Here is a 23,035-nt window from a genome sequence, read left to right as displayed (position 1 = left end):
GTGTGAATGTTACTGGCCGTGTGAATGTTATTGGCCGTGTGAATGTTATTGGCCTTGTGAATGTTATTGGCCGTGTGAATGTTACTGGCCGTGTGCATGTTATTGGCCGTGTGAATGTTATTGGCCGTGTGAATGTTACTGGCCATGTGAATGTTACTGGCCATGTGAATGTTATTGGCCATGCGAGTGTTTCTGGCCGTGTGAGTGTTACTGGCCGTGTGAGTGTTACTGGCCTTGCGAGTGTTACTGGCCTTGCGAGTGTTACTGGCCTTGCGAGTGTTACTGGCCTTGCGAGTGTTACTGGCCTTGCGAGTGTTACTGGCCTTGCGAGTGTTACTGGCCTTGCGAGTGTTACTGGCCTTGTGAGTGTTACTGGCCGTGTGAATGTTACTGGCCATGTGAATGTTACTGGCCATGTGAATGTTACTGGCCATGTGAATGTTACTGGCCCTGCAAGTGTTTCTGGCCTTGTGAATGTTACTGGCCATGTGAGTGTTTCAGGCCGTGTGAATGTTACTGGCCATGTGAGTGTTACTGGCCTTGCGAGTGTTACTGGCCTTGCGAGTGTTACTGGCCTTGCGAGTGTTACTGGCCGTGTGAATGTTACTGGCCCCAAGTGTTTCTGGCCTTGTGAGTGTTACTGGCCTTGCGAGTGTTACTGGCCGTGTGAATGTTACTGGCCCTGCTTGTGAGTGTTTCTGGCCTTGTGAGTGTTACTGGCCTTGCGAGTGTTACTGGCCGTGTGAATGTTACTGGCCTTGTGAGTGTTACTGGCCTTGTGAATGTTACTGGCCTTGTGAGTGTTACTGGCCTTGTGAGTGTTACTGGCCGTGTGAATGTTACTGGCCGTGTGAATGTTACTGGCCTTGTGAATGTTACTGGCCGTGTGAATGTTACTGGCCATGTGAGTGTTACTGGCCTTGCGAGTGCTACTGGCCGTGTGAATGTTACTGGCCTTGTGAGTGTTACTGGCCTTGTGAATGTTACTGGCCGTGTGAATGTTACTGGCCTTGTGAGTGTTACTGGCCGTGTGAATGTTACTGGCCTTGTGAGTGTTACTGGCCGTGTGAATGTTACTGACCGTGTGAGTGTTACTGGCCGTGTGAATGTTACTGGCCGTGTGAATCTTACTGGCCGTGTGAATGTTACTGGCCGTGTGAATGTTACTGGCCTTGTGAGTGTTACTGGCCGTGTGAATGTTACTGCCCGTGTGAATGTTACTGGCCGTGTGAATGTTACTGGCCGTGTGAATGTTACTGGCCGTGTGAGTGTTACTGGCCGTGCGAGTGTTACCGGCCGTGCGAGTGTTACCGGCCGTGGGAATGTTACCGGCCGTGCGAGTGTTACCGGCCGTGCGAGTGTTACTGGCCGTGGGAGTGTTACTGGCCGTGGGAGTGTTACTGGCCGTGGGAATGTTACTGGCCGTGTGAATGTTACTGGCCGTGTGAATGTTACTGGCCGTGGGAATGTTACAGGCCTTGTGAATGTTATTGGCCGTGTGAATGTTACTGGCCGTGGGAATGTTACAGGCCTTGTGAATGTTATTGGCCGTGGGAATGTTACTGGCCGTGGGAGTGTTACTGGCCGTGGGAATGTTATTGGCCGTGGGAATGTTACTGGCCGTGGGAATGTTACTGGCCGTGTGAATTTGACTGTCTGTGTGTTGAGAGCTGTGTGAGAACAATCACCAGAGAAAAGCCAGGTAAACAAAGTAATTTCAAACACCTGCTGATCTACACGACCTGTTGTATCTAACATCAGTTTGGAGGAAGTTGCTTCTCATTCAAGAAATGTATATATTATACAGTTGGAATCACATCAGCACTAAATTCCATTACAATCTGCCATTTATATGCAATAAAGCCATGCCCAGGCAGTGAGTGAGTGAGTGAGTGAGAGAGTGAGCGAGTGAGTGAGCGAGTGAGTGAGGGAGTGAGAGATAGGGGGTGAGAGAGAGATAGGGGGTGAGAGAGAGAGAGAGAGGAAGAGATAGAGAGAAAGAAAGAAATACTGAAGGAGAGAGAGAGAGAAAGAGGGGGATAGAGAGAGAGAGAGAGAGAGAGAGAGAGAGAGAGAGAGAGAGAGAGAGAGAGAGAGAGAGAGAGAGAGAGAGAGAGAGAGAGAGAGAGAGAGAGAAATACTAATCAGAATGAGTTAGTGATGGCTGTCATATAATATGACAGGGTGTTATATTTACAACCTGTAATAAAACTGCCTCCACTGGTGATTTATGGAGGTGCTTGCCCTGCAGAGCTAAACCCTTTTTGCCATGGACACATTTCTAACGTCTGCAGTGCATTTTCATATATTTGCAGATGATCATTTTCTCGAACAGAGAAACTGCAAACTGGGAAGTAGGCACTAAAAAGGGAAACAGAGTTGTAATCCAGTATGCTGGTACAGTACCAGTGTCCCCTCCCCAATCTCTGTGACCCCCACCCCCGGCCTGGCACGGTGTCCCATTACCCACCCCTCAGCACCCCCACCACCATCCTCTGTCAGCAGCCCTGTATTGGCAATGAGAAGCCCTTATTCATGTGATCAGACTGTTAAGTAATGTGAGATGAGTTGTGAGGTGGATGTTGTCCAAGTGTCTCTGCAGCAGCACTTCTCCTGCTGTGACTGAGTTATGACATTGATCTGAAGCATTGGATCGTGAGTTACGATGCACATTAACTTACGATGACAGAGGGTTATTGGATAATGTTGATGTTCGCGACTTTTAGGAGTTATACCTGTGAGTGCCTCCAACCTCAAAATTTCAGAGGTGATACTGTTTTAATGTAACGATGTGTCAAACAAACCGCATGTACCAATGAAGATGGATCTACCAACCTAGTTTACATGTAAAGTAGTTCTCTATTGTAGCTAATACACAACACATTTTGCATAACAGCTGTATAATAACCTAAACACTAACTCTATAATAAGCACCAGGTTGAATGGAGAACATTGTCAAGGAAAAACAATATGGAGGTGCCCTCCAAACGTCTACCATACAGCAACAGGCGTACCATACAGCTAAAGTCCTACCCTAGAGCTACAGGTCTACCCTACAGCTACAGGTCTACCGTACAGCTACAGGTCTACCGTACAGCTACAGGTCTAGCGTACAGCTACAGGTATACCGTACAGCTACAGGTCTACCGTACAGCTACAGGTCTACCCTACAGCTACAGGTCTACCCTACAGCTACAGGCCTACCCTACAGCTACAGGCCTACCCTACAGCTACAGGCCTACCCTACAGCTACAGGCCTACCCTACAGCTACAGGTCTACCCTACAGCTACAGGTCTACCCTAGAGCTACAGGTCTACCCTAGAGCTACAAGTCTACCCTAGAGCTACAGGTCTACCCTAGAGCTACAGGTCTACCCTAGAGCTACAGGTCTACCGTACAGCTACAGGTCTAGCGTACAGCTACAGGTATACCGTACAGCTACAGGTCTACCGTACAGCTACAGGTCTACCCTACAGCTACAGGTCTACCCTACAGCTACAGGCCTACCCTACAGCTACAGGCCTACCCTACAGCTACAGGCCTACCCTACAGCTACAGGCCTACCCTACAGCTACAGGCCTACCCTACAGCTACAGGTCTACCCTACAGCTACAGGTCTACCCTAGAGCTACAGGTCTACCCTAGAGCTACAAGTCTACCCTAGAGCTACAGGTCTACCCTAGAGCTACAGGTCTACCCTAGAGCTACAGGTCTACCGTACAGCTACAGGTCTCCGTACAGCTACAGGTCTACCGTACAGCTACAGGTCTAGCGTACAGCTACAGGTCTACCGTACAGCTACAGGTATACCGTACAGCTACAGGTCTACCGTACAGCTACAGGTCTACCGTACAGCTACAGGTCTACCATACAGCTACAGGTCTACCATACAGCTACAGGTCTACCCTACAGCTACAGGCGTACCCTACAGCTACAGGTCTACCCTACAGCTACATGTCTACCATACAACTACATGTCTACCATACAGCTACAGGTCTACCATACAGCTACAGGTCTACCATACAGCTACAGGTCTACCATACAGCTACAGGTCTACCGTACAGCTACAGGCCTACCGTACAGCTACAGGTCTACTGTACAGCTACAGGTCTACTGTACAGCTATAGGTCTACCCTACAGCTACAGGCCTACCCTACAGCTAAAGGTCTACCCTACAGCTACAGGCCTACCCTACAGCTACAGGTCTACCCTACAGCTACAGGCCTACAGGCCTACCCTAAAGCTACAGGTCTACCATACATCTACAGGTCTAGCATACAGCTACAGGTCTACCATACAGCTACAGGTCTACCATACAGCTACAGGCCTACCGTACAGCTACATGCCTACCGTACAGCTACAGGTCTACTGTACAGCTACAGGTCTACCCTACAGCTACATGCCTACCATACAGCTACAGGCCCACCCTACAGCTACAGGTCTACTGTACAGCTACAGGTCTAACCTACAGCTACAGGCCTACCCTACAGCTACAGGCCTACCCTACAGCTAAAGGTCTACCATACAGCTACAGGCCTACCCTACAGCTACAGGTCTACCATACAGCTACAGGTCTAGCATACAGCTAAAGGTCTAGCATACAGCTACAGGTCTACCATACAGCTACAGGCCTACCATACAGCTAAATGCCTACCGTACAGCTACAGGTCTACTGTACAGCTATAGTTCTACCCTACATATACAGGCCTACCCTACAGCTACAGGTCTACCCTACAGCTACAGGCATACCGTACGTCTACAGGTCTACCGTACAGCTACAGGCCTACCATACAGCTACAGGCCTACCCTACAGCCACAGGTATACCAAACAACTACAGGTCAACCGTACAGCTACAGGTCAACCGTACAGCTACAGGTCTACCGTACAGCTACAGGTCAACCGTACAGCTACAGGTCAACCGTACAGCTATAGGTCAACCGTACAGCTAGAGGTCAACCGTACAGCTACAGGTCAACCGTACAGCTACAGGACTACCCTACAGCTACAGGCCTACCCTACAGCTAAAGGTCTACCCTACAGCTACAGGCCTACCCTACAGCTACAGGTCTACCATACAGCTACAGGTCTAGCATACAGCTACAGGTCTACCATACAGCTACAGGCCTACCATACAGCTACATGCCTACCGTACAGCTACAGGTCTACCGTACAGCTATAGGTCTACCCTACAGCTACAGGCCTACCATACAGCTACAGGCCTACCATACAGCTACAGGCCTACCATACAGCTACAGGCCTACCATACAGCTACAAGCCTACCATACAGCTACAAGCCTACCATACAGCTACAGGCATACCATACAGCTACAGGCCTACCCTACAGCTACAGGCCTACCCTACAGCTACAGGCCTACCCTACAGCTGCAGGTCTACCATACAGCTACAGGCCTACCATACAGCTACAGGTCTACCCTACAGCTACAGGCCTACCATACAGCTACAGGTCTACCCTACAGTTACAGGACTACCCTACAACTACATGCCTACCCTACAGCTACAGGCCTAACGTACAACAACAGACTTACCACACAGCTACAGGCCTACTGTACATCTACAGGTATACCGTACAGAAACAAGCCTATCATACAGCTACAGGCCTACCCTACAGCTACAGGCCTACCATACAGCAACAACCCTACCATACAGCTACAAGCCTACCATACAGCTACAGGCCTACCCTACAGCTACAGGTCTACCGTACATCTACATACCTACCGTACAGCTACAGGTCTACCATACAGCTACAGGTCTACCCTACAGCTACAGGCGTACCCTACAGCTACAGGTCTACCCTACAGCTACATGTCTACCATACAACTACATGTCTACCATACAGCTACAGGTCTACCATACAGCTACAGGTCTACCATACAGCTACAGGTCTACCGTACAGCTACAGGTCTACCGTACAGCTACAGGTCTACTGTACAGCTACAGGTCTACTGTACAGCTATAGGTCTACCCTACAGCTACAGGCCTACCCTACAGCTAAAGGTCTACCCTACAGCTACAGGCCTACCCTACAGCTACAGGTCTACCCTACAGCTACAGGCCTACCCTACAGCTAAAGGTCTACCCTACAGCTACAGGCCTACCCTAAAGCTACAGGTCTACTGTACAGCTACAGGTCTACCCTACAGCTACAGGCCTACCATACAGCTACAGGCCCACCCTACAGCTACAGGTCTACCCTACAGCTACAGGTCTAACCTACAGCTACAGGCCTACCCTACAGCTACAGGCCTACCCTACAGCTAAAGGTCTACCATACAGCTACAGGCCTACCCTACAGCTACAGGTCTACCATACAGCTACAGGTCTAGCATACAGCTACAGGTCTAGCATACAGCTACAGGTCTACCATACAGCTACAGGCCTACCATACAGCTACATGCCTACCGTACAGCTACAGGTCTACTGTACAGCTATAGTTCTACCCTACATATACAGGCCTACCCTACAGCTACAGGTCTACCCTACAGCTACAGGCATACCGTACGTCTACAGGTCTACCGTACAGCTACAGGCCTACCGTACAGCTACAGGCCTACCCTACAGCCACAGGTATACCAAACAGCTACAGGTCAACCGTACAGCTATAGGTCAACCGTACAGCTACAGGTCAACCGTACAGCTACAGGTCTACCGTACAGCTACAGGTCAACCGTACAGCTACAGGTCAACCGTACAGCTACAGGTCAACCGTACAGCTACAGGTCAACCGTACAGCTACAGGTCAACCGTACAGCTACAGGTCAACCGTACAGCTACAGGACTACCCTACAGCTACAGGCCTACCCTACAGCTAAAGGTCTACCCTACAGCTACAGGCCTACCCTACAGCTACAGGTCTACCATACAGCTACAGGTCTAGCATACAGCTACAGGTCTACCATACAGCTACAGGCCTACCATACAGCTACATGCCTACCGTACAGCTACAGGTCTACTGTACAGCTATAGGTCTACCCTACAGCTACAGGCCTACCATACAGCTACAGGCCCACCCTACAGCTACAGGCCTACCGTACAGCTACAGGTCTACTGTACAGCTACAGGTCTAACCTACAGGCCTACCCTAAAGCTAAAGGTCTACCCTACAGCTAAAGGTCTACCCTACAGCTACAGGCCTACCCTACAGCTACAGGTCTACCCTACAGCTACAGGCATACCGTACGTCTACAGGTCTACCGTACAGCTACAGGCCTACCATACAGCTACAGGACTACCGTACAGCTACAGGCCTACTTACAGCCACAGGTATACCAAACAGCTACAGGTCAACCGTACAGCTACAGGTCAACCGTACAGCTACAGGTCTACCGTACAGCTACAGGTCAACCGTACAGCTACCGCATGTACCACTGAAGATGGATCTACCAACCTAGTTTACATGTAAAGTAGTTCTCTATTGTAGCTAATACACAACACATTTTGCATAACAGATGTATAATAACCTAAACACTAACTCTATAATAAGCACCAGGTTGAATGGAGAACATTGTCAAGGAAAAACAATATGGAGGTGCCCTCCAAAAGTCTACCATACAGCAACAGGCGTACCATACAGCTACAGGTCTACCATACAGCTACAGGTCTAGCATACAGTTACAGGTCTACCATACAGCTACAGGCCTACCCTACAGCTACAGGCCTACCCTACAACTACATGTCTACCCTACAGCTACAGGCCTAACGTACAACAACAGACCTACCACACAGCTACAGGCCTACTGTACCTCTACAGGTATACCGTACAGAAACAAGCCTATCATACAACTACAGGCCTACCCTACAGCTACAGGTCTACCATACAGCAACAAGCCTACCATACAGCTACAAGCCTACCATACAGCTACAGGCCTACCCTACAGCTACAGGTCTACCGTACATCTACAGACCTACCCAACAGCTACAGGCCTACCATACAGCTACATGCCTACCGTACAGCTACAGGTCTACCCTACAGCTACAGGTCTACCGTACAGCTACATGTCTACCGTACAGCTACAGGTCTACTGTACAGCTACAGGTCTAACCTACAGCTACAGGCCTACCCTACAGCTACAGGCCTACCCTACAGCTACAGGCGTACCCTACAGCTACAGGTCTACCCTACAGCTACATGTCTACCATACAACTACATGTCTACCATACAGCTACAGGTCTACCATACAGCTACAGGTCTACCATACAGCTACAGGTCTACCGTACAGCTACAGGTCTACCGTACAGCTACAGGTCAACCGTACAGCTACCGCATGTACCACTGAAGATGGATCTACCAACCTAGTTTACATGTAAAGTAGTTCTCTATTGTAGCTAATACACAACACATTTTGCATAACAGATGTATAATAACCTAAACACTAACTCTATAATAAGCACCAGGTTGAATGGAGAACATTGTCAAGGAAAAACAATATGGAGGTGCCCTCCAAAAGTCTACCATACAGCAACAGGCGTACCATACAGCTACAGGTCAACCATACAGCTACAGGTCTACCATACAGCTACAGGCCTACCCTACAGCTACAGGCCTACCCTACAACTACATGTCTACCCTACAGCTACAGGCCTAACGTACAACAACAGACCTACCACACAGCTACAGGCCTACTGTACCTCTACAGGTATACCGTACAGAAACAAGCCTATCATACAACTACAGGCCTACCCTACAGCTACAGGTCTACCATACAGCAACAAGCCTACCATACAGCTACAAGCCTACCATACAGCTACAGGCCTACCCTACAGCTACAGGTCTACCGTACATCTACAGACCTACCCAACAGCTACAGGCCTACCATACAGCTACATGCCTACCGTACAGCTACCGGTCTACCATACAGCTACAGGTATACCTTACAGCTACAGGTATACCTTACAGCTACAGGTCAACCATACAGCTACAGGTCTACCGTACATATACAGGTCTACCGAACAGCTACAGGTCTACCGAACAGCTACAGGTCTACCGAACAGCTACAGGTCTACCGTACGTCTACAGGTCTAGCATACAGCTACAGGTATACCATACAGCTACAGGCATACCGTACGTCTACAGGTCTACCGTACAGCTACAGGTCTACCATACAGCTACAGGTCTAGCATACAGCTACAGGTCTACCCTACAGCTACAGGCCTACCGTACAGCTACAGGCCTACCGTACAGCTACATGTCTTCCCTACAGCTACATGTCTCCCTACAGCTACAGGCCTACCATACGTCTACAGGTCTACCGTACAGCTACAGGCCTACCGTACAGCTACAGGCCTACCCTACAGCCACAGGTATACCAAACAGCTACAGGTCAACCGTACAGCTATAGGTCAACCGTACAGCTACAGGTCAACCGTACAGCTACAGGTCTACCGTACAGCTACAGGTCAACCGTACAGCTACAGGTCAACCGTACAGCTACAGGTCAACCGTACAGCTACAGGTCAACCGTACAGCTACAGGTCAACCGTACAGCTACAGGACTACCCTACAGCTACATGCCTACCGTACAGCTACAGGTCTACTGTACAGCTATAGGTCTACCCTACAGCTACAGGCCTACCATACAGCTACAGGCCCACCCTACAGCTACAGGCCTACCGTACAGCTACAGGTCTACTGTACAGCTACAGGTCTAACCTACAGGCCTACCCTAAAGCTAAAGGTCTACCCTACAGCTAAAGGTCTACCCTACAGCTACAGGCCTACCCTACAGCTACAGGTCTACCCTACAGCTACAGGCATACCGTACGTCTACAGGTCTACCGTACAGCTACAGGCCTACCATACAGCTACAGGACTACCGTACAGCTACAGGCCTACTTACAGCCACAGGTATACCAAACAGCTGCAGGTCAACCGTACAGCTACAGGTCAACCGTACAGCTACAGGTCTACCGTACAGCTACAGGTCAACCGTACAGCTACCGCATGTACCACTGAAGATGGATCTACCAACCTAGTTTACATGTAAAGTAGTTCTCTATTGTAGCTAATACACAACACATTTTGCATAACAGATGTATAATAACCTAAACACTAACTCTATAATAAGCACCAGGTTGAATGGAGAACATTGTCAAGGAAAAACAATATGGAGGTGCCCTCCAAAAGTCTACCATACAGCAACAGGCGTACCATACAGCTACAGGTCTACCATACAGCTACAGGTCTAGCATACAGCTACAGGTCTACCCTACAGCTACAGGCCTACCGTACAGCTACAGGCCTACCGTACAGCTACATGTCTTCCCTACAGCTACATGTCTCCCTACAGCTACAGGCCTACCATACAGCTACAGGCCTACCATACAGCTACAGGCCTACCATACAGCTACAAGCCTACCATACAGCTACAAGCCTACCATACAGCTACAGGCATACCATACAGCTACAGGCCTACCCTACAGCTACAGGCCTACCCTACAGCTACAGGCCTACCCTACAGCTGCAGGCCTACCATACAGCTACAGGCCTACCATACAGCTACAGGTCTACCCTACAGCTACAGGCCTACCATACAGCTACATGTCTACCCTACAGTTACAGGACTACCCTACAACTACATGCCTACCCTACAGCTACAGGCCTAACGTACAACAACAGACTTACCACACAGCTACAGGCCTACTGTACATCTACAGGTATACCGTACAGAAACAAGCCTATCATACAGCTACAGGCCTACCCTACAGCTACAGGCCTACCATACAGCAACAACCCTACCATACAGCTACAAGCCTACCATACAGCTACAGGCCTACCCTACAGCTACAGGTCTACCGTACATCTACATACCTACCCAACAGCTACAGGCCTACCTTACAGCTACAGGTCTACCGTACAGCTACAGGTCTACCATACAGCTACAGGTCTACTGAACAGCTACAGGTCTACCGTACAGCTACAGGTCCTACCCTAAACATACAGGCTTACCCTACAGCTAAAAGCCTAACCTACAGCTACAGGCCTACCGTACAGCTACTTGTCTACCATACATCTACATGTCTACCATACAGCTACAGGCATACCCTACAGCTACATGTATTGCCTACAGCTACAGGCCTTCCATACAGCTACAGGCCTACCGTACAGCTACAGGCCTAAACACAGCTACATTCCTTACACACAGCTACATTCCTACCACACAGCTACAGGTCTACCATACAGCTACAGGTCTACCGTACAGCTACAGGTCTACCGTACAGCTACAGGCCTACCCTACAGCTACAGGCCTACCCTACAGCTACAGGACTACCGTACAGCTACAGGCCTACTTACAGCCACAGGTATACCAAACAGCTACAGGTCAACCGTACAGCTACAGGTCAACCGTACAGCTACAGGTCTACCGTACAGCTACAGGTCAACCGTACAGCTACCGCATGTACCACTGAAGATGGATCTACCAACCTAGTTTACATGTAAAGTAGTTCTCTATTGTAGCTAATACACAACACATTTTGCATAACAGATGTATAATAACCTAAACACTAACTCTATAATAAGCACCAGGTTGAATGGAGAACATTGTCAAGGAAAAACAATATGGAGGTGCCCTCCAAAAGTCTACCATACAGCAACAGGCGTACCATACAGCTACAGGTCTACCATACAGCTACAGGTCTAGCATACAGCTACAGGTCTACCATACAGCTACAGGCCTACCCTACAGCTACAGGCCTACCCTACAACTACATGTCTACCCTACAGCTACAGGCCTAACGTACAACAACAGACCTACCACACAGCTACAGGCCTACTGTACCTCTACAGGTATACCGTACAGAAACAAGCCTATCATACAACTACAGGCCTACCCTACAGCTACAGGTCTACCATACAGCAACAAGCCTACCATACAGCTACAAGCCTACCATACAGCTACAGGCCTACCCTACAGCTACAGGTCTACCGTACATCTACAGACCTACCCAACAGCTACAGGCCTACCATACAGCTACATGCCTACCGTACAGCTACCGGTCTACCATACAGCTACAGGTATACCTTACAGCTACAGGTATACCTTACAGCTACAGGTCAACCATACAGCTACAGGTCTACCGTACAGATACAGGTCTACCGAACAGCTACAGGTCTACCGAACAGCTACAGGTCTACCGAACAGCTACAGGTCTACCGTACGTCTACAGGTCTAGCATACAGCTACAGGTCTACCATACAGCTACACGCCTACCCTACAGCTACAGGCCTACCGTACAGCTACAGGCCTACCGTACAGCTACATGTCTTCCCTACAGCTACAGGTCTCCCTACAGCTACAGGCCTACCATACAGCTACAGGCCTACCATACAGCTACAGGCCTACCATACAGCTACAAGCCTACCATACAGCTACAAGCCTACCATACAGCTACAGGCATACCATACAGCTACAGGCCTACCCTACAGCTACAGGCCTACCCTACAGCTACAGGCCTACCCTACAGCTGCAGGCCTACCATACAGCTACAGGCCTACCATACAGCTACAGGTCTACCCTACAGCTACAGGCCTACCATACAGCTACATGTCTACCCTACAGTTACAGGACTACCCTACAACTACATGCCTACCCTACAGCTACAGGCCTAACGTACAACAACAGACTTACCACACAGCTACAGGCCTACTGTACATCTACAGGTATACCGTACAGAAACAAGCCTATCATACAGCTACAGGCCTACCCTACAGCTACAGGCCTACCATACAGCAACAACCCTACCATACAGCTACAAGCCTACCATACAGCTACAGGCCTACCCTACAGCTACAGGTCTACCGTACATCTACATACCTACCGTACAGCTACAGGTCTACCATACAGCTACAGGTCTACCCTACAGCTACAGGCGTACCCTACAGCTACAGGTCTACCCTACAGCTACAGGTCTACCATACAACTACATGTCTACCATACAGCTACAGGTCTACCATACAGCTACAGGTCTACCATACAGCTACAGGTCTACCATACAGCTACAGGTCTACCGTACAGCTACAGGCCTACCGTACAGCTACAGGTCTACCGTACAGCTACAGGTCTACTGTACAGCTATAGGTCTACCCTACAGCTACAGGCCTACCCTACAGCTAAAGGTCTACCCTACAGCTACAGGCCTACCCTACAGCTAAAGGTCTACCCTACAGCTACAGGCCTACCCAAAAGCTACAGGTCTACCATACATCTACAGGTCTAGCATACAGCTACAGGTCTACCATACAGCTACAGGTCTACCATACAGCTACAGGCCTACCGTACAGCTACATGCCTACCGTACAGCTACAGGTCTACTGTACAGCTACAGGTCTACCCTACAAATACAGGCCTACCATACAGCTACAGGCCCACCCTACAGCTACAGGTCTACTGTACAGCTACAGGTCTAACCTACAGCTACAGGCCTACCCTACAGCTACAGGCCTACCCTACAGCTACAGGCCTACCCTACAGCTAAAGGTCTACCATACAGCTACAGGCCTACCCTACAGCTACAGGTCTACCATACAGCTACAGGTCTAGCATACAGCTACAGGTCTAGCATACAGCTACAGGTCTACCATACAGCTACAGGCCTACCATACAGCTACATGCCTACCGTACAGCTACAGGTCTACTGTACAGCTATAGTTCTACCCTACATATACAGGCCTACCCTACAGCTACAGGTCTACCCTACAGCTACAGGCATACCGTACGTCTACAGGTCTACCGTACAGCTACAGGCCTACCATACAGCTACAGGCCTACCGTACAGCCACAGGTATACCAAACAGCTACAGGTCAACCGTACAGCTATAGGTCAACCGTACAGCTACAGGTCAACCGTACAGCTACAGGTCTACCGTACAGCTACAGGTCAACCGTACAGCTACAGGTCAACCGTACAGCTACAGGTCAACCGTACAGCTACAGGTCAACCGTACAGCTACAGGTCAACCGTACAGCTACAGGACTACCCTACAGCTACAGGCCTACCCTACAGCTAAAGGTCTACCCTACAGCTACAGGCCTACCCTACAGCTACAGGTCTACCATACAGCTACAGGTCTAGCATACAGCTACAGGTCTACCATACAGCTACAGGCCTACCATACAGCTACATGCCTACCGTACAGCTACAGGTCTACTGTACAGCTATAGGTCTACCCTACAGCTACAGGCCTACCATACAGCTACAGGCCCACCCTACAGCTACAGGCCTACCGTACAGCTACAGGTCTACTGTACAGCTACAGGTCTAACCTACAGGCCTACCCTAAAGCTAAAGGTCTACCCTACAGCTAAAGGTCTACCCTACAGCTACAGGCCTACCCTACAGCTACAGGTCTACCCTACAGCTACAGGCATACCGTACGTCTACAGGTCTACCGTACAGCTACAGGCCTACCATACAGCTACAGGACTACCGTACAGCTACAGGCCTACTTACAGCCACAGGTATACCAAACAGCTACAGGTCAACCGTACAGCTACAGGTCAACCGTACAGCTACAGGTCTACCGTACAGCTACAGGTCAACCGTACAGCTACCGCATGTACCACTGAAGATGGATCTACCAACCTAGTGTACATGTAAAGTAGTTCTCTATTGTAGCTAATACACAACACATTTTGCATAACAGATGTATAATAACCTAAACACTAACTCTATAATAAGCACCAGGTTGAATGGAGAACATTGTCAAGGAAAAACAATATGGAGGTGCCCTCCAAAAGTCTACCATACAGCAACAGGCGTACCATACAGCTACAGGTCAACCATACAGCTACAGGTCTAGCATACAGCTACAGGTCTACCATACAGCTACAGGCCTACCCTACAGCTACAGGCCTACCCTACAACTACATGTCTACCCTACAGCTACAGGCCTAACGTACAACAACAGACCTACCACACAGCTACAGGCCTACTGTACCTCTACAGGTATACCGTACAGAAACAAGCCTATCATACAACTACAGGCCTACCCTACAGCTACAGGTCTACCATACAGCAACAAGCCTACCATACAGCTACAAGCCTACCATACAGCTACAGGCCTACCCTACAGCTACAGGTCTACCGTACATCTACAGACCTACCCAACAGCTACAGGCCTACCATACAGCTACATGCCTACCGTACAGCTACCGGTCTACCATACAGCTACAGGTATACCTTACAGCTACAGGTATACATTACAGCTACAGGTCAACCATACAGCTACAGGTCTACCGTACAGATACAGGTCTACCGAACAGCTACAGGTCTACCGAACAGCTACAGGTCTACCGAACAGCTACAGGTCTACCGTACGTCTACAGGTCTAGCATACAGCTACAGGTCTACCATACAGCTACACGCCTACCCTACAGCTACAGGCCTACCGTACAGCTACAGGCCTACCGTACAGCTACATGTTTTCCCTACAGCTACAGGTCTCCCTACAGCTACAGGCCTACCATACAGCTACAGGCCTATCATACAGCTACAAGCCTACCATACAGCTACAAGCCTACCATACAGCTACAAGCCTACCATACAGCTACAGGCATACCATACAGCTACAGGCCTACCCTACAGCTACAGGCCTACCCTACAGCTACAGGCCTACCCTACAGCTGCAGGCCTACCATACAGCTACAGGCCTACCATACAGCTACAGGTCTACCCTACAGCTACAGGCCTACCATACAGCTACATGTCTACCCTACAGTTACAGGACTACCCTACAACTACAATCCTACCCTACACCTACAGAACTAACGTACAACAACAGACTTACCACACAGCTACAGGCCTACTGTACATCTACAGGTATACCGTACAGAAACAAGCCTATCATACAGCTACAGGCCTACCCTACAGCTACAGGCCTACCATACAGCAACAACCCTACCATACAGCTACAAGCCTACCATACAGCTACAGGCCTACCCTACAGCTACAGGTCTACCGTACATCTACATACCTACCCAACAGCTACAGGCCTACCATACAGCTACAGGCCTACCGTACAGCTACCGGTCTACCCTACACCTACAGGTATACCTTACAGCTACAGGTCTACCGTACAGCTACAGGCCTACAGTACAGCTACAGGACTACCCTAAACATACAGGCTTACCCTACAGCTAAAAGCCTAACCTACAGCTACAGGCCTACCGTACAGCTACTTGTCTACCATACATCTACATGTCTACCATACAGCTACAGGCATACCCTACAGCTACATGTATTGCCTACAGCTACAGGCCTTCCATACAGCTACAGGCCTACCGTACAGCTACAGGCCTAAACACAGCTACATTCCTAACACACAGCTACATTCCTACCACACAGCTACAGGTCTACCACACAGCTACAGGTCTACCGTACAGCTACAGGTCTACCGTACAGCTACAGGCCTACCCTACAGCTACAGGCCTACCCTACAGCTACAGGCCTACCCTACAGCAACAGGTCTACCCTGCAGCAACAGGTCTACCCTACAGCAACAGGCCTACCCTACAGCTACAGGCCTACCGTACAGCTACAGGTCTACCGTACAGCTACAGGCCTACCGTACGGCTACAGGCCTACCGTACAGCTACTTGTCTACCAAACAGCTACAGGTCTACCATACAGCTACAGGTCTACCATACAGCTACATGTCACCCGTACAGCTACAGGTCTACCGTACAGCTACAGGTCTACCGTACAGCTACAGGTCTACCGTACAGCTACAGGCCTACCCTACAGCTACAGGCCTACCCTACAGCTACAGGTCTACCGTACAGCTACAGGTCTACCGTACAGCTACAGGTCTACCATACAGCTACATGTCTACCGTACAGCTACAGGTCAACCCTACAGCTACAGGTTTACCGTACAGCTACAGGTCTACCGTACAGCTACAGGTCTACCGTACAGCTACAGGTCTACCGTACAGCTACAGGCTTACCCTACAGCTACAGGCCTACCCTACAGCTACAGGTCTACCGTACAGCTACAGGTCTACCATACAGCTACATGTCTACCGTACAGCTACAGGTCTACCCTACAGCTACAGGTCTACCGTACAGCTACAGGTCTACCATACAGCTACAGGTCTACCGTACAGATACATGTCTACCATACAGCTACAGGTCTACCGTACAGCTACAGGTCTACCGTACAGCTACTTGTCTACCATACAGCTACAGGTCTACCATACAGCTACAGGCATAGCTTACAGCTACATGTATAGCCTACAGCTACAGGCCTTCCATACAGCTACAGGCCTACCGCACAGCTACAGGTCTACCATACAGCTACAGGACTACCGTGCTGCTACAGGTCTACCGTACAGCTACAGGTCTACCGTACAGCTACAGGTCTACCCTACAGCTACAGGTCTACCGTACAGCTACAGGTCTACCGTACAGCTACAGGTCTACCGTACAGCTACAGGTCTACCGTACATCTACATACCTACCCAACAGCTACAGGCCTACCATACAGCTACAGGCCTACCGTACAGCTACCGGTCTACCCTACACCTACAGGTATACCTTACAGCTACAGGTCTACCGTACAGCTACAGGTCTACCATACAGCTACAGGTCTACTGAACAGCTACAGGTCTACCGTACAGCTACAGGCCTACAGTACAGCTACAGGACTACCCTAAACATACAGGCTTACCCTACAGCTAAAAGCCTAACCTACAGCTACAGGCCTACCGTACAGCTACTTGTCTACCATACATCTACATGTCTACCATACAGCTACAGGCATACCCTACAGCTACATGTATTGCCTACAGCTACAGGCCTTCCATACAGCTACAGGCCTACCGTACAGCTACAGGCCTAAACACAGCAACATTCCTAACACACAGCTACATTCCTACCACACAGCTACAGGTCTACCATACAGCTACAGGTCTACCGTACAGCTACAGGTCTACCGTACAGCTACAGGCCTACCCTACAGCTACAGGCCTACCCTACAGCAACAGGTCTACCCTACAGCAACAGGTCTACCCTACAGCAACAGGCCTACCCTACAGCAACAGGCCTACCCTACAGCTACAGGCCTACCGTACAGCTACAGGTCTACCGTACAGCTACAGGCCTACCGTACGGCTACAGGCCTACCGTACGGCTACAGGCCTACCGTACAGCTACTTGTCTACCAAACAGCTACATGTCTACCATACAGCTACAGGTCTACCATACAGCTACATGTCACACGTACAGCTACAGGTCTACCGTACAGCTACAGGTCTACCGTACAGCTACAGGTCTACCGTACAGCTACAGGCCTACCCTACAGCTACAGGCCTACCCTACAGCTACAGGTCTACCGTACAGCTACAGGTCTACCATACAGCTACATGTCTACCGTACAGCTACAGGTCAACCCTACAGCTACAGGTTTACCGTACAGCTACAGGTCTACCGTACAGCTACAGGTCTACCGTACAGCTACAGGTCTACCGTACAGCTACAGGTCTACCCTACAGCTACAGGTCTACCGTACAGCTACATGTCTACCGTACAGCTACAGGTCTACCGTACAGCTACAGGTCTACCATACAGCTACAGGTCTACCGTACAGATACATGTCTACCATACAGCTACAGGTCTACCGTACAGCTACAGGTCTACCGTACAGCTACTTGTCTACCATACAGCTACAGGTCTACCATACAGCTACAGGCATAGCTTACAGCTACATGTATAGCCTACAGCTACAGGCCTTCCATACAGCTACAGGCCTACCGCACAGCTACAGGTCTACCATACAGCTACAGGACTACCGTGCTGCTACAGGTCTACCGTACAGCTACAGGTCTACCGTACAGCTACAGGTCTACCCTACAGCTACAGGTCTACCGTACAGCTACATGTCTACCGTACAGCTACAGGTCTACCGTACAGCTACAGGTCTACCATACAGCTACAGGTCTACCGTACAGATACATGTCTACCATACAGCTACAGGTCTACCGTACAGCTACAGGTCTACTGTACAGCTACTTGTCTACCATACAGCTACAGGTCTACCATACAGCTACAGGCATAGCTAACAGCTACATGTATAGCCTACAGCTACAGGCCTTCCATACAGCTACAGGCCTTCCATACAGCTACAGGTCTACCGTACAGCTACAGGTCTACCGTACAGCTACAGGTATCCATGTCTACCATACAGCTACAGGACTACCGTACTGCTACAGGTCTACCGTACAGCTACAGGTCTACCATACAGCTACATGTCTACCGTACAGCTACAGGTCTACCCTACAGCTACAGGTCTACCGTACAGCTACATGTCTACCGTACAGCTACAGGTCTACCGTACAGCTACAGGTCTACCGTACAGCTACAGGTCTACCGTACAGATACATGTCTACCATACAGCTACAGGTCTACCGTACAGCTACAGGTCTACCGTACAGCTACTTGTCTACCATACAGCTACAGGTCTACCATACAGCTACAGGCATAGCCTACAGCTACATGTATAGCCTACAGCTACAGGCCTTCCATACAGCTACAGGCCTACCACACAGCTACAGGTCTACCATACAGCTACAGGACTACCGTGCTGCTACAGGTATCCATGTCTACCATACAGCTACAGGACTACCGTACTGCTACAGGTCTACCGTACAGCTACAGGTCTACCATACAGCTACAGGCCTACCATACAGCTACAGGCCTACCATACAGCTAAAGGCCTAGCATACAGCTAAAGGCCTAGCATACAGCCACAGTCTTCATGTCTGGGAACAGAGTCAGAATATACAGACAGTGGGAGGACAGGCAGAGCAGAAAGCTGATTACAGAATGATTCTGACTGGACCAAGAGGAATCGAAACACGCACACACTCTTAATGATAGGCCATTATAAGACGGATAATGTCTGTATACAATCATCAGTGGCTTTTCCATAACTATGAAACTGCAATGAGGAGAATCAATTGATTGCCGCTCCAGTATCCATTAGGGGGTGGAGAGGAGCAGGGGGGCTCTCCTTTTCGTTTTGGCAGGAGCCTAACCTGAGTACCGCTCTCATTAACGCCCAGCACTCCTCTCCTGCGAAGGTTGCAGCCAGGCTCTTCAGACAAACAGCGACTCGCTGCTTGCTACATCTCACAGCACACTCAGTTAACATCCCGTCTAACGACTCTCTGCAGTCCCAGCTCCGATCTCTCACACACACACACACACACACACACACACACACACACTTCTCAGTATCACATGGAACTATGAAAACTCAATTACTAAAAAGGTCTTTCTGGTCTGTGCAACTAATGTCGACAGAACATTTCGGTAACATACTATAATATAGCACGTCATTTTTTATGCATTTATTCTGAAAGAAAGTCGAAAGGATATAGAGGAATGGCAAAAAAAACTATGCAGTCTAGAAATCCAGTAACCCTTGTGTGGTGTTCGGGTCTGTGGGACCCATTTTCAATGTCGACTAAAACAACCTGAAACTCACTGGCTTTGGCAGATTTTCTGTGAAGAACATGTAAAATAACACATTTTCATTGAGTGCACACTGTGCACCCCCCTACACATTTATATTACATATGTAGTGTTTGGGTCCACTGGACCCGAGGGTAATAAAAGTGTGGAAAAGTGTGTGTGTAGGAGAAAACAAATAAAAATGAAACAAAAAGGTTTGCTGTGTGCTTTCACTCTGTCTTCAACATAGCACCAATAACCTGTCTGTCTCCCTGCCTGTCTGCCTGTCTCCAACTTTTCCCGCACTCTTTACCCTTTGTAGTGTGTGAAACTACACAATGTCTTGCGGGAACCTGCACAATGTTATTACAATACATTATTTCAATATATTATTTTGATACATTGTAAAAAATTCTGTATTTTTCCACACTCTACCACAGCCAGGTGCAAATTGGGGAAGGGACACAACAAATAAATAGCTTTGCATGTGTGGCTCCTTACCACAATCAGTATGACAAAAATCATCTCTGCTCAGAGGGCTTTAGAAAAAAAAAATTCAGGGAGAGAAAATAGTGTGGAAGGAGTGACTTCCACTTTGGAAGAATTTTCAGAATATGAGGATCATGTCTATGTCAATTCAGAGTCTGACAGTGAGTTAGAAGAAGAGGAGATGAGATTGACCCTCAGCCAGCCCCAGGACCAGCCTGTCAGCAACCAGATCATTAGCAGCAGCCTAAAGGAGGTGAAATATGGATATAAAAAAATTGTGAAATGTAATAGTCTTCTTGGTCAAGGAATGAGCCACCAAGCATGGCTGCCAATGTGATAAGGATACAACCAGGGCTGATGCAGATGGTGGTTACTCATGTGCAGGACATAAAGTCTTCTCTTGAACTGTTTCGTCCCAGACACCATCCAGAAAGTCATTCTGGACTGCACTAATTTGGAGGGAAGGCGTGTTTTTGGAGAGAGATGGAAGGAGATGGACCAAACTAATTTACTAGCATACTTTGGGGTTCTTATCCTTGCTGGTGTTTTCAGATCCAATGGGGAATCCCCAGAATCCCTGTGGGATGAAGAAACTGGCAGAGAATTTTTCCGTGCAACAATGTCTCTGGAAAACTTCCACATTGATTCCAGGATTATCCGCTTCGATAACCGAGACACCAGACCAGCTCGGTGGCAGAGAGTCAAGCTAGCTGCAATCAGGTCAGTGTGGGACAAATGTGTGGACCGCCTTCCCCTGTTTTACAAGCCTGGGCCCAACGTTACTGTTGATGAGCAGCATATGCCATTAAGAGGCTGCTGCCCCTTCAGGCAGAGGAGAACCAAGGGATGGGGGTTATCCTGGATGTGACACAGGGACTCCGTGGCCACAACATCACATACCATATTGTTTTTTACTTCGCACAAGCTGGGACAGGAACTCCTCAAGAGGAAGCTGACAATGGTAGAAAAAGTATGAAAGAACAAGCCAGAGCTCCCACCTCAGCTGTTAAATACACGGAACTGGCATATCATTTCCTCTAAGTGTGTGTTCACGGCCGACAAGTACCTGGTGTCCTACGTGCCAAAGAAATATAAAAATGTGGTACTAATGAGTATGCTGCATAGGGATGGGAGAATCTGTGGCCAGGAATATCAAAAACCAATGACAATGCCACAAAAGGAGAGGTGGACAATTTAGACAAGCTGGTGACTGGCTACAGCTGCAAAAGAAGAACCCTACACTGGTCACTTTGTGATATATGTACATCTTGGACATCTCGGCATCTCGGTTTGTCATCTGGATGGCGTTGAAACCAGATTGGAACATAAGAGACGGTTCTTTCTGGAGGAGCTGGGCAAGGCACTGGTAAGACTTCAAATCCAGAGGAGGCAACATATCCCAAGGATCCCAGCTTCTGCAGCCATCATGAGGAGGATTCAGGAGGTAGATGCTGGTGCGCCATCCGCTCGACCCACAGAACCAACAACTCCAATACCGGAAGTGAGTGATGTTGTTGCATGTGTGTGTATGTCTGACTCTCCTACCTTGGCCTGCTGTAACTATACATATGTATAGAGTGAGATGTTAGTAAAATTCCTGAACTACAGTGGTTCTTCCTTTAAAAGTAAGAGCATATGCTACGACCGTTAGTGGTAGATGGTGTCACCACATGCCTGCAGCACACACGCAAAGTTCTTTGTTTGTCAGACGAATTACTGGGTCGAAACTACAGAACAGTACAAAACAAGAGACCACACGTTTCATGTTCTGGGAGAAGAAAAAAATCCATATAAATGTCTTACAGTCTTTCCATAAGTCCACTCAAGTTTCTTCAACTGTCTTCTGACTGTGGTTAGAGGGATGTTGATGTCGTGTCGTGATGCCAGCAGATTCCAGATTGCCTTTGCCGATCGATCATCATCTTCAACCATCAGTGAGTCGATGGCTTGAACAGTCTCACTGGAAGTGGAATACAATGTAAAAATGTGCAGCATACAGTAAAGACCAGCAGTCGATTTAAGCATTATTTGTAGCATTATTATGCCTACTTTACAGTATTGTAGCCTACTGTACCTGTT

At 48.9% G+C, this 23,035-nt stretch overlaps 1 protein-coding gene across 1 annotated transcript; it reads right to left on the bottom strand.

The window, feature by feature from the left end:
- Positions 1-673: 673 nt before the first annotated feature.
- LOC139548497 (histidine-rich protein PFHRP-II-like) lies at positions 674-22,352 on the bottom strand. The gene is made up of 3 exons (XM_071358192.1): positions 22,222-22,352; positions 1,226-1,670; positions 674-1,126 (listed from the first exon to the last, which is right to left on the bottom strand). The coding sequence occupies exons 1-3, from the start codon at positions 22,350-22,352 to the stop codon at positions 674-676; spliced, it is 1,029 nt and encodes a 342-aa protein (XP_071214293.1).
- Positions 22,353-23,035: the final 683 nt, after the last annotated feature.

The sequence above is a fragment of the Salvelinus alpinus genome, chromosome 21 (assembly GCF_045679555.1).
Source record: "Salvelinus alpinus chromosome 21, SLU_Salpinus.1, whole genome shotgun sequence".
Taxonomy (NCBI): domain Eukaryota; kingdom Metazoa; phylum Chordata; class Actinopteri; order Salmoniformes; family Salmonidae; genus Salvelinus; species Salvelinus alpinus.
This window is presented reverse-complemented; position numbering and strand designations above follow the sequence as displayed.

What these genes read in the sequence shown, in the direction of transcription:
- LOC139548497 (XM_071358192.1), bottom strand. Translation starts at nt 22,352, where the DNA reads ATGTTGCCTCCTCTGGATTTGAAGTCTTACCAGTGCCTTGCCCAGCTC. An exon ending in GATGCCGAGATGTCCAAGAT is followed by an intron (nt 1,671 to 22,221) that starts GTACATATATCA and finishes GTTCTCACACAG; the next exon opens with CTCTCAACACACAGACAGTC. An exon ending in CGGCCAGTAACATTCACACG is followed by an intron (nt 1,127 to 1,225) that starts GCCAGTAACATT and finishes ACGGCCAGTAAG; the next exon opens with ATTCACACGGCCAGTAACAT.